Source organism: Equus caballus, chromosome 3 (assembly GCF_041296265.1).
Source record: "Equus caballus isolate H_3958 breed thoroughbred chromosome 3, TB-T2T, whole genome shotgun sequence".
Classification (NCBI taxonomy): domain Eukaryota; kingdom Metazoa; phylum Chordata; class Mammalia; order Perissodactyla; family Equidae; genus Equus; species Equus caballus.
In genome coordinates, this window is record NC_091686.1 from 19,194,357 (window position 1) to 19,207,806 (window position 13,450).

At 40.7% G+C, this 13,450-nt stretch overlaps 1 protein-coding gene across 2 annotated transcripts in view; it reads left to right on the plus strand.

Moving 5' to 3' along the window:
• Positions 1-13,450, plus strand: part of TANGO6 (transport and golgi organization 6 homolog) — a 192,486-nt gene that overhangs the window by 153,740 nt on the left and 25,296 nt on the right. Inside the window, exons 16-17 of one of the 2 annotated variants that reach the window (XM_001497049.7) lie at positions 936-1,087; positions 9,803-9,916. In XM_001497049.7, coding sequence (XP_001497099.3) covers positions 936-1,087; positions 9,803-9,916 — 266 coding nt within the window. The remainder of the gene's footprint in view (positions 1-935; positions 1,088-9,802; positions 9,917-13,450) is intronic. The other variant, XR_011437367.1, reaches the window with a different exon arrangement.

Consider the following 13,450-nt stretch of genomic DNA (forward strand, 5'->3'; position numbering starts at 1 on the left):
TAGCATTTGTTGAGTACCTAGTATGTACAAAGATTACTAAGAACTGATGGGAACAGTGATGAAGCAGTCAAAATTCTACCCTCAAGAAATTTATAGTCTAATGGGAGAAATAGATATAGGCTGAAAACATGTAGGAATCAAGGCATTAGTGACCAATGTGATTTAAGCCAAAGTGACTTCAATACAAAGTACTGTAAGACATCCAAGGAGGGCTAATTAAGGCTGACTGTGGATACTGAGGAAGGTTTCACAAAGGCGGTGGCGTTTGAGCTGGGCCTGATAGGACAGGTTGGTGATTTTTCTATGTAGGTTGTCATTTTGTACTTTAAACAGATGCTTCAGAAACATTTTGTCTCCATATAGATATCCTGTAGCCTTAGGGTGGAGTGTTATACTTGAGTTCTGGAACTAGGGCCTCAGAACCAAGATCAAGCACAAACAGCTTTAGTTCTTGATAGACCTGTGAAGGAAGAAGTTTCCATATATAAAATATCAATTCTGAATGTCTTTGCTTGCTATTTCTCCTCTCTTTAAATGAAACAGAAGCTTCTCTTGACTCCACTTCCTTGACCAGCTACCACCCCATTTCTTTGATCTGCTTTGCAGAAAATCTCCTTAAGTGATCTTTCTGTCTCCAATTGTTCTCCCATTCTCTCTTAAACCCACTTCTGTCATGCTCTCATGCCTACCAGTCCATCGAAACTATTCTTGTCAAGGTCAACAATGACCTCATTGTCATGCAGTCTAATGGTCAATTATTAGTCTTCTTCCTGCCTGACATTAAATATTCTTCCAGAGCATGATTTTTAACAGTTATGCAAGTACTTTGAAAAATATAAAACACCATACAATCTACGACGATAATATCATTATTCCCTCTTTAAGAACTTGAAGATTTGTTTTAAAAGATTTTGATCTCTTCCCTTTCTCTATAGGGGACATGGTCTCAAAGTACCGAGAACCTTTGATCCACACCTTCCTGAGAGGAGTGAGAGATCCAGATAGTGCTCACAGGGCCAGCAGCTTATCTAACCTTGGAGAACTGTGCCAGAGGCTGGACTTTCTGCTGGGCTCCGTGGTTCATGAGGTACCACATGTTGATTCCTTTCTCTAAAGCTTGTTTTTACCTGGCCCTATGATATAGCTCCTAGTTGGGAGTCAGGAGACCTGTGTTCTTTTTCTAGATCAGGTAAGTCATTTAACCTCCCTCACCCTCATTAGTCTCATATGTATATTGAAAGTTACATTAGTAAGAATTTTTTAATTGCAAGTGACAGGAAGTCATCTTAACCTACCATAGGCAATCAAAGAGGATTTATTATAAAGATTCCGAGGTAGCTAACAGAATTGAGGAAACCTTGAGGAAGGGCAGATGGAACTTTATCCTGGGTCTCTGGGCCATCTGTGAGTCTCATCTCTGTTCACAGAAAAATCTCAGGCAAGTACTCTAATTGGCATTCTTTGGTCAGAGGTGCCCTGTGTTCAGGGGGACAGGGTCGTTTACCAGAAAAGACTGATTAAGTTCCATGTTTTGTTCACCACTTTATACCCAATTCCTGGTACATAATAGGTAAAGGATGAATGAGCAGCCAAAGTAATAGCCGTATAAGTTGTTGACACTGGACGCTCCTCCTGGTGCTAGAGGTTAAGATTTAGAGAAAGGTACATCTTGCTCTTGTGCTCTATGAATATCTTCCTCTAGCCTCTTAAATTTTATCTTTGCTCTTGTGTTTATTTAGTCATCAATATATTAATGTATATCTTGAGCACCTACTATGTGCTAGGCCCTCTGCTATTGAAAGATGATGATGGGCAGAAAAAGACTAGTTAATACGTGGCCAGAAGTCTTTTTGCTTCCAATGTACTTGACTATCTTTAATCCTTTTTGGAAGAAGATGGCTTTTAAATTACAACTATGTAAATAAATAAAGTACAGTTTATATTACCTTTTTATTTATAAGCGGCCAGATTTCTCATAGAGAGCACATAACTTCATAAGAACAAAAACTTAGAAAACTGTAATACCGGCTTCTTTTACAGTACTCCGTGTCCTAGGGCTGACCATGTTGAACGTTAGATCTAAGAAGTACCTACCAAGGAGGAATTTCCTTCAGTCTCTGGTGTTGTGTCTTATCAATATGAATAAGCACTCACGGATGTATACATACACTTGAATTTATGGTATTTCCTCATTCTTGAGCTTTATATGCTTTGTTTTCATGATTATAAAGACTACTCGTGTCATTAAATTCCGACTTAGGATTTTTAGGAAAGTTATACATCAGTCGATTCCCCCCCTTTAACTCTTCCTTGGGGAGTCACTAGGCACACCCCTATCCCCAGCTTTTTCTGTCTGTTTTTAGTAACTTGGAAACAGTGATTAGCACTGACTTAAAACCTTTAAGTGCTCTAATATACATGAATCATTAGGCACCTGATTTGGGGTTGTTTGGGATGACACTTAGCAAATCTCATTCTTTAGTAATATTAACTTATAATACTTAAGGGAGGGCCTTGGCAGGTCTATTTGGTTATGTTGTCTTGAGATTCCAGCCTGTTACAACTTCTCTGGGTCAAATATGGAAATTGTTCCCACATTTTTTTCTCTGCTTACTTGGTCTCCATGTGACTTAACCCAAACTGAACCATAAGCCATGAACTGAAACGAATTCTTGGACCATGATCTGAACCAACTGAAATATTATTTTTGATAACAGCTTTATTGAGATAGAATTCATATACCATACAATTCACCCATTTAAAGGGTACAATTCAATGGTTTTTAGCATATTCACAGAGTTGTGTAAGCATCATAAGTTTTTTTTAAACATAGCCATGAACCGAATAAAAATTTTCCCGCAGATCTCCAAGTGGATCAGCTCAGATTTGACAGGATCTCTTACATTTTCCAAAACCAATGAAACCAAACTATGCCTGAACATCATGATCTTCTCTGAACTCAGAAACGGACACCATATTTCTTTTTGAGTTCCTAGGTTCTTCTTTTCTGTAGCATGCTGGTGGCTTATAATTTTCTTGTGAAAGTATTGCAGAAATTTCTTAGTTTGGTTAATTAGAAAGACTGAGCTAAAGTAGGTTTTGTAACATTCGAGAAGTGTCATCTTTACAGAGACCCACCTGACCTATTGAAAGGGAACCAAATTTCCAAGCACACATGGGGATGGGAATAAATGAGGGCCAGCTACACCACCTGCTTACCTGTGTTCACTTGAGCAGATGACTTAGACTCTGAGCTCAGTTTCCTGACCTAGAAAATGGAATTAAAATGCCTGAAATGCAGGATTGTTACAAGGATCTAGCAATGATATATATGTGTAACATAATGATTTATTCAACAGTTGTTATTGAGAGCCCGCTATATGCCAAGCAGCATTCCGGACACCTAAAACATAACACTCTCCCAAACAGATAATGATTCCCATCATCATGGAACTTATATTCTAGTGAGAGGTAGTTATCAGACAATAACTGATATACATATTAAATTATATAGTACGTTAGACAGTGATGGGTGCTGTGGAAAATAAGAAAAATTAGAGGAGGATAAGGGTGATGAGGATTGTGATGTTAGGTGGAGGGGAGGTTGCAGTCTGAATAGGGTATTCAAGGTGAGCCTCGCTGAGAAGGTAACATTTGAGTAAGGAAATTTTAGTTTTCTATATTAAGATTTTTCTTTAAGGAGCATTTTGGTCATTTGAAGGGGGCTGATGATGACAGTGATGAGGATGAGAAGCAAGGAAATAGGAAGAACAGGGGTAACCAACGTCCTTCAAATGTCCCAAGTCGTCCATTTATCAGACATCTGCAATGTGCCAGGCCCCTTGGTTAGAGGCCAGGAATACAAAACCCTATAAGATACCACCTTGCCTTCTGGGCATGGGTAACCTGTGGAAGACACAGACGTCAGTGCTTAGAGTTACAGTCCATTGTGATAGGTGCTGTGGGTGCACATTTTAGGGTTACCCCAATCAGGTTTGGGTGTTGACAAAGATGTGCTGGAGGAAGAGATCCTTGTTGCTGAATCTGGCAGCGTAAAGTTAGGTAGCCCAAGAAAGCACAGGTGAGCATTTAAGTAGAGGGAGCACCTTGTGCAAAGGCACTGTGGTGTGCGACAGCCTGAGATGTTTTAAGAACTATAGGAAAATCCAAAAGGCTAGAGTAAAGGGGTGGGGGTAAGAGGTTAGTGGGAAGCAGAGCTGAGGCAAGAGAGGCAGGCAGGGGCCGCATCACGAAGGGCCTCGTTAGCTTTACGACTTCCTGGCTCACAGCAAGAATTGAGCATTGCTTATTAAGCCTTCAGAAATGAAGTATGAATAGGTGATAGGCTGTCTGCTTACTGTGGGTGCTAACACAGACATAGAGCCCTTCCTTTTGTTTCAGCCTTAAAAATTGATGTGAGGAGCTGCTGTTGTGGGGACACCTGTCTGGAAAATGCCTAGTCCAGTGACCCTGCCCCACTTCTAGGGTCCTGGACACTCTGTAACATCAATCCCAGGAGTGTTTATCAACGTTAATAAATTGTGAGCCCAGAAAGAGCAGAACCAGTCTTTTTTCACTTTTACACACCCCTAGCACCTATAGCAGTGCTTGGCATACAGTGGAGACTTAGTGAGTGTCTATTGACTAATATTAAAGGAAGAGGAAGGTAAGGCTTATTTGGAAAGACTAGTTCCTACATGTTTTAAAGATAGTAAGAATAGCAAGCACTTAATACTCTCCTGAGTACCTTACATGTGTTAACTGATCCAGTTCCCACAGAGGAAACTGAGGCACAGAGAAATTAAATAAGTTGCCAAGGTCATACAGATGGGAAGTGGCAAGACTAGGATTTGAATGCGGGCAGTAGGTTCCTGAATCCATGCTCTTAACCACTCCTCTATATTGTCTCTCAATAAATGTTTTCAGTTCATTTATAAGATTGCTTTTGTGCCCTTGAAAAGGAAGAGGATTGCCATATGAGAAAAGCTATGGACAGGAAGGGTCATGTAGCTCCATCTTAATAACACTTGCTTTTGGCAATGAAACTTCAGAAGGCAGTATATTGCCTCTGGTTTGAAAAGCCAGGTGTTTCCACCCCACATAATTTGTCTCTTCTTTTCAGATGTTCCTTCTTATGTAGTAGCATCCCATGCTTGCTGTGTCATTAGTGCCAAGTCAGCTGCCTTGAGTGGACTACAGGTTTGAACATGACTGGACACCTGACAGTCTTAGTATTTCAGCCACTGAGTCCTCCCAGGGTCAGACTGCTCTTGTCCATTTGCATGGGAAAAGTGGGATATTTGGTATGGCTCTTACATAGTTCTTCACTCATTTGTTCATTCATTTGAAAAATATTTATTGAGCACTTACTCTGTGCCAGTTATGGGACTGCAACCAAGCCATGTACTAGGTGGTGGGGATCCAGCTCTGAACACAACAAAGTGCCAGCCCTCATGGAGCTGACATTCTAGAGAGGAGAGTCAGGTAACAAACAAGCAACCAAGTAAACATATATGTGTTTGATGGAGTAAGTGCTAAGAGATAAGTCTAGTAAGATAAGGGGCACAGAGGGAGCTTGTTATTGTATGTGAACTTGGATGAACAAGAAAAGCTTCACTGATGAGTGACATTTGAGCAAAGATCTGAAGGAAAAAAGAGTTGATCCAGGCAGATACCTGGGGAGAGCATTCTAGGGAGAGGGAGCAACACGTACAGAGGCCCTGAGGCAGGTGCATGCTTGACATGCCAACAGCAAGGCCAGTGTGGCTTGAGTGAAGAGAGTAAGGGAAGGACTCATAGGAGTTGGCGTCAGAGAGGTGGTGGCAGTCCAAGTGGGGCCTTGTAAGACAAAGCAGAGGAGTGAAATGATCTAACTTATTTTAAAAGATTATTGTGTCTTCTTTTGTGATAGTTCTTTCAGTGTCCCATAGAAGCTTTTGTAGTCTCAAAAATATTTAGCCCCCATGTATTCTGAGGAAGAAGGAACCAAGAAGAGACGCATAATCTGTTTTGATATAGAATTGAACAAACTAGCCACCACAGGCTCTTCTAACGTGATCTTATCTGGGAGTCAGAGCTGTAGCTCTTGGACATCTGAAGAAAGCTGTCTCACTGTCTGAGTGGTCCAGGTATGGGCACTGTGCTGTGACAGTGCTTGCTGGTAGAGAAGGAATATGAAGAATAGGACCGACCCTTCCACAGTCTCTGTACTGGGAATTCAGGTTTCTCCTCTCTGTTCATGTCAAGATTTAACCTATTTGGAGAGCATTATTGTTTTTCCCAGTTTCTCCTGTTCTTATCAAGAGCTAAGTTGCTTGAAACCAAATCTTAATAGGCTCTTTCATCTTTATCGCTCTCTATGAGAAGTAAATATGATTTAAGTGAACCACAGTGAAAGGCCCTCCTCAGTAAGCAAATAAGATATGCCCCAGGTGACATGTACAGGAGCAACCCACTTTGAATGGGGAGCACAGAATTCCAGGAACCTGGGCTTTTAGGTCTGATGCAAAGCTGTCACTTCCGATCCCATTGAATGATCTGAATTGATGACTACTTTTGCCACAATCAGTGCAGTTTCCTAAGTGACAGTGTTCATTCAGTTGGAGGGTACATGGACACCTGTGAGGAGGATTTGGGTGGATGTCCTGGGAAACCTCAAGGAAGCTAAAGTAGCTGCCATGGTTCTCTTTCATGGCAGGTTAAGGGAGCAAACTGAGCACGTGTGAATTAGAGGCCACACTGTCTCTGCTGTTAAGGTTTCTTAGTTTACAAAATGCAAGGACAGATGGTCTAGTTTCAGGCAAGTTAGGAGACTGACTGAATTTTAACAAAGGAAGCTTTAGGAAAAGGGATGGCGATGCAGTTGGAAAGTGGAAGTCATGCTTTCTTTATACATACCTCAACTCTAGTACCTCTCTTCTGGAATTTTCCAAAGTTGGCTTTTGGTAATCTTGCCGTTTGTGTTATCTTTATTTTTATAGTTCTGATTATGCTTGGTGTGTGCCAGCTGTTTGGGGAGTGATGTTTTTCCTTATTTCTGTTGGCTCCTATCAAGTGTTAAATTGCTTAAACTGCCCTTTCGTGTTTCCAAAGCAATCATTGTCTTTTTCTCCATATGGCTTTCAGAAGTAGATAGGATTTACATAATTCAGCCAATGAAGAAAAAGTCTTCCATAGTATGATTTATTAGACTAGGAACATTCACCTCTAGGGCAGGCAATATGAAGCTCACATAGAATAGGTTTCTGTCCTCTGGGAGGATTTAGAAACAGAATAGAAATATTACACCAATTCATAAATTAGTAAAGACCTTACATCATCTATCTGTCTTTTCACCAAGTCTTTTAGGGCTGGACGGCAATGTGTCCAGTATGTCCTTGGGGTTAGAGGTGAGAGAGACCAGTCATGGGAGGGAGTTGTTCAGACTGGACAGATAGAAGAGGGTGGCCATGCATCCTCCTACTTCTAGTGTTTGACACAGGGTCTGTTCCACTGGCCTGCAGAAGGGCAACATTCCAAGTTGGTTATGGGAGCTTGACCTGGACAGAAGAAGGCTGTTCTTATCTGTAATGATATTTGCAAGGACCATATTAAAATTCTGATGCTTTAAAAACATTTTGTATAACCAACCATTATACATCTCATAGGATTTGGTCCTGTGACGAGGTGTTGAGGAAGGTTCCTGAACACTGTTCAATGGCCTCTTCTTGCTTGCCTCGATGGCTGATTGCACATGGGCTTGGTACAGTCTGGTGCCTAAGTCACTAACAGCCTGTAGCAAGCAGGAGGCCATTCTAGCTGATCTCAGCAAGGCTTGTGATAACCAGCTTCTCTCTCAGTCATACCTTCAGGGTGGCACAGGGATTCAAGAACTGGCCTTGCAGGAGAAGCCCTTTTCCAGCCAGGATGCATCTGCCTATCCCAATTGTGGAATAAATGCCCAACAGTCAGAATTGGCCTTACACTGAGAGCTGACACAGAAGCACGGCCCGCTCAGCACAGTGAGGCAGAACAGAGGTGGCAAAGCTGGACGCTAGCAGGGTTCTAGGCCAGGAAGCCTTGGTCAGCCGAATGTGGAAATGTGGGCCTCATACTGAACCTAGAGGGAAGCAGGCAAAAGGCTTGGGAGCGTCTGCACATTACATGGCCCTGGACTGGCTTTCATACTTTAGTTATCAGACTCAATAAGCTAAACTTTCATGTGTCAAGAAGGACTCAGACCTAGCTCTAACTTGTTTCTCTGATTTCAGCTCTTACCTTGTAAATACTTAGCCTGCAAGTGGAGGTAGCTATTATATTGTTGCCCGTTTGGAGGTCGCCCAAGGAATTCCTCCTAGGACTGAATGGCTTCTATCATTAATGCCAGAGGCATGGAAGCCACTGATGGTCTTGGGACAAGTTGTCCCAGGTCAAAAGCAGATGCAGCTTGCTGGGTCTTATTGAAAAACAGCCCCCAACGAGTTGAGCTTTTCTGGGATTTCCCTTCACTTTCAAGCTGCAAGTTTGTCTAATAGATGTACAACTTGAGTAAATGCCAGTGCATCACAGATGCAATTAGATTTAAGAAAAAGTCTCTCTGCCGTCACTGATTAATTAGACACTTTGAACTATGCCCAACTGTTTGAAAACTGTGAAAAATACAACCTGCGTAGTTAAAATTTCTGCACAAGTCTATTTCCTCATTTGTGCCTGTATTCTTTTTTTTTAAACCATTCTTTAAACATAGTACGTATTTGTACATGTTTCCAAACACACAGTCTGGCTATTTTCTTATCATGGTTAGAAATCCCTCCCTGGTTGGCCAAGAAATACACTCACCCAGTAAATCAAATAGCAAAGTATGTGACAGACCAATTGAATAATTAATTCTTACCTTCAGATTGTTGCCGCCATTGGTCACACTTTCAAAATTTTTGTTTTTTCTTTTTAAATCTTGCCTGAATGCTTCAGAAAGGTTTGTTGATGTTGTTATTTTTAGCAGTATCTCTTTATTGAGATTTTAGAGTATTTTTGTGCCTACTAGGAGTAGGGTGAGGCCAGGGTGACTGGTCAGAGTATGAAAACTGTCTTATTTTATAACATATAATTATTAGGTGTATATCTAGCACCACATCTTGCAAGTAATTTCTAGTCTTGTCTGTTATAGAGCTGTCTTTTAAAGTAAATGAGCACTGAAAGACCTATTCCATAAATGAAGAGGCCTAGGCAGAGAGTCTCTGAAATTGGCCCCTGGTGACTCACATGAGGTGTACACTGGATCTGTAGGACTGGGACATCTGGACATGCTGAAGAAGATCAGTTAGGATATTTACGTATTTCTCTATCCCTGGGCTGAAACTTTCATCGATGGCATATTTGTATTCATGCTGGGCCTTGAACTCTGAAGCCTGCTTCACTAAATCTCCATCGTCCTCAGTCCCTAGAAGATGCTGTGTTTTGAACTATCTTTTCTTCTTTTGATTTAATGTCCCCAAAGTGGGGCAAGTAACAATTCTTCCCACTTTTGAGGAAATACTCGCATTTGACCCTACCTTTATTATACATACGTATTCTTTCCCACACCCTAAACTCCCTCCTGAATTCCAAACCAGATTTCCAGAATTCCTCTTCCAGAAAAGCCAGACTGAGTCAAGATCTCTACCACTAGATCTCTCCCTCTTTGTTGAGAATGAGGAAACTGTCCACCCCTCTCAAAGCCAGATTGTTCCTGATAAACGTTCCTGAAAGTGGAACACAGTTGAAAGGCTTTAGGTAATTGTGCAATCCTGATTTTTATTGACTTCTTCTTCCCTCACCCTCCTAGGTGACAGCTTGCCTGATTGCCCTGGCTAAAACTGACCCTGAAGTTCAAGTGCGCAGAGCTGCCGTCCATGTGATTGTGCTGCTGCTTCGGGGACTCAGTCAGAAAGCTACTGAAGTAAGTCAGTCTCTAACCACTTGCAACTTCCCTGCCTCTTTGTTTTTTGTCTGTTGATCAGTCTTCCTTTCACCAAGGCAGACCTCAAACTTGTTCCCTGGATGAACTCATGCAGATGAATTGATAAGCAGGGATCTTGTAACAGGAAAATTGTATTGTTTGCATCTTCAGTCAGAGTCTCTATTTCCTCTGTAACATATTAGGGAAACTACACACTAACTGCTGCAGACAAACAAGAGCACAAGTTCATAGATTGAGACTCCGAGTCCTGGAGTTCTCCACAGAGGGAGAGGTCCAAGGTGAGCAAGCTGGGACACACGAAGCCTGCCTCTATCACCTGAACTTTAGTGACTTGTCTTCATGACTATTTAATTCTTCATATCGAATTACTAAAGGGCTTCATGTAAAATGTTTCCTTTCTAGCTAGAAGTTCAATCCATGAGATTTTAGTTCTTGCATAAGTTAAACTTTCTTCCTTCTCCAAGTGGGTTTGGCTGGATTTCTCCCCAGTGTATGGCCAATACAGTAATAGAGTGTATATCCACTTGTGTGCTAAGATGAGTGACCTCTAAATTAATTTTCTTCTTGATTTTAATGGAAACTCATTCCCAGTTGACTTTATAGAGAGAGTTTACATTAATAATTCACTTCCTGGTATCCACAATGCTCGTCTGCAGCTGGCACATCAGTATTTAACTGTCAGTGAAGCCATTAGAAGAGTTACTGTTTTGTCAGACACTGAGCATTGTTCATGCTAGAACTTTTCCGTATCAAGTTCCTGACACCATTTTTATACAAGCATGGACTCATTAGTTATCCCCTAGTTATTATCTAAGACCTTGATGGGAGTGGGGGACATACAGATCATAACTTGATAATTCAGATAATTAAATAAATTGCTATAGGGTACACACTGCTCTTTTGAGAATCTGCTGTACAAAATGGAGCTAAGAAAGAGTCAGTGTTTTTCACCCATTGTCAAGATCTACAAAACTCTTGACAAATATATCATTATTACGTAGGTTGTTAACAATAGAGGGAACTGGGTGAGGGATAAACAGGAATTTTCTGTACTGTCTTTGTAACTTTTCTGTAAATCTAAAATTATTTCAAAATAAAAATGTATTTAAAAATATGAGTTATAACACTATTAAAATAAATCTACCAAGCTCTGTAGGTGCACATACCCTTACTGAGAGACAGAGAGAGAGTATGTGTGTGTGTGAAGCAGAGCAAAATGTCTGGTTAGTAAAAATGAGAGAAGAAATAGAAAGACAGTCTATCCAGATTTCTCACATCTGTGTGTAGCCAATGAAAGCAAGACTGCTTGTCTCACCAGTACTAAAATAATTTGTGTCCATGGAAGATTCTTGTCACTTTCCAAAAAGCCATGTGAATGAAAAACCTCTCTCCTGTTCTCAAAACCATCTCTAGTCTGCGTTCACTGAAATTTATAAACTGTGCTTACTCAGTGAATAAAGAAAAGGAACTAGGATGATATGAATGTATGATTCCTCTTCTTAGTACATCCTTGAGACCAGGTGTGTTAAATCTTGTAATGGTAGGTGTGATTATAATCAGGGGCATTTTAATGAGAAGCGGAGATAAGCACAAAGCTTTCAATCTAGGATTTCTCTTCACTACTCTGTTTTGCCCCCAGGAACAGCTGAAATGAAAATGCCACTTTGTTGATGAAGTTTTGTGGGGCTTTTTCGCCTTCTAATCACTATCTCTCAAGCTATAGAGCGCCAAAGGATAATCCTAGGTTTCAGTGAATTCTCTGTTGCTTGTAGATGTGCCGGCCAGGGACCCCTGTGGTTCTGCCAGCTTGAAAAGGAGACAGAGAGTCCAGTAAAAGGTAGAGGTTTAGAAGATCAGGAGAAAGATTGGGATCAGAGAGGGAAGACATCACCATCCCCAACTCAACGAGGTAACTGTTACCTCTTTCCCATTCACAAGTAGCCAGAATTTTGTGCACTCAACACAATATCCCCAGTGGAGGTAAATACTGCATGTACTTTCTTATAGAAGAACTTGTTTTCTCTGCTTAACCTTGTTTTGGCCTTATGACCATATCTGTTTGTTAACTCATTCCCAAGTATAGCCTAAAGCATAGGAGAAGCCAGAAGGAACCCCCTTTCAGCCCATTCTATCTTACCCTTGCTGAAAATTAAATTTACTAAGACTATCCAGGAGAGGTTGTATGTTTACCTGTACTTTCTGTTGGCCTCAGAGTTAAGAATAGCCCTCCTCATAGACAAGATGAGCTAAGCAGCAGAATGAGAAAATTGTTCCAATTATCCCACTCTTCCCAAGTTAGGTCTTTGCAAGGTGATTTGTTTATTCTATTGTAAGTGTTTAGAACGTCCATATTCGTAAATTCATTCCAGAGATGGTAAAGAATAATTGAGGCAGTAATGGCTGAGCAATAGCCCGCCAGACTGGCCCTCCTTCAGCTAACAACTATAAACACTGAACATAATATAGTAAACAGCTACCTGAAGACACTAGAGAGTGGTCAGGAGCAGCAGATTCTCATGGGGAATCCATGCTTAGAGGAGAGGTGCTGTATAGAGCGAGTTCCCGTGTTCTTGGCTCTTAGCCTAAAGACAAGTCTATTTGGTGAGGCATGCAATGCATGAGGGGCTCTGGTGGAGAAATCACAGTCTTTCTGGCCTGGGGAACCAGAAGATTGAATCTGGGGAAATCACAGCTGCAGGAGAGAGAGGAGGAATCCTGGAAAGGAAAGAACCAGAGAGGATTCCCAAATTCTGTCCACCTACATCTCTGGCTGACCCCTGAACCAAGCAAGATAATTTAATTGGCTGCTTTAAAAAAAGAAAAAGAAAAAAGAAAGCACTCATTGGAGAAGAACAGAATCCAGAGTCTCCATAATTTAACATTCATAATGCCCAGGATACAATCCAAAATTACTCGATATGTGAAAAACCAGGAAAATGGAAAAGAAAAACAACTGAGACCAACCCCAAGATAATCTTGATGTTGGAATTATCAGGCAGGGATTTTAAAGCAGCTAGTATAATTATCCTCAGTGAAGTAAAAGAAAAACGTGCCTGCAATTAATTAAAAAAAAAATAGGAAATTTCGACAAAGAAGTAGAAACAAAAAAATCTAGCCAAATGGAAATTCTAGAATTAAAAACTACAATATCTAAGGTTCTTTTTTAATCACTGAATGGAATTAAATGGAAAATGGAGATGACAAGGAAAGAAAGGATAAGTGAATTTGAAGATAGAGCAATAGAGATTATCTAATGTGAAGAACAGAGAGGAAAATAAAAGATTGAAAAAATGAGTGATTTAGTGTGCTCAGAGGCTGTCAGAAACCTAAACTTGTATTTCCCCTAGGAGCAAGAGTTCAGTATCCACTAATTCAGTGTTCATGGCAACTTTACCACGAATTACAAGAATCAACTGTATACACAATAGAAAACAAAAGTTGATGATCTTAAAAAAAGAATGAGTCATTTGGGGTCAACTATAGTTCCAGATTTATCAAGATAACTACTATTGC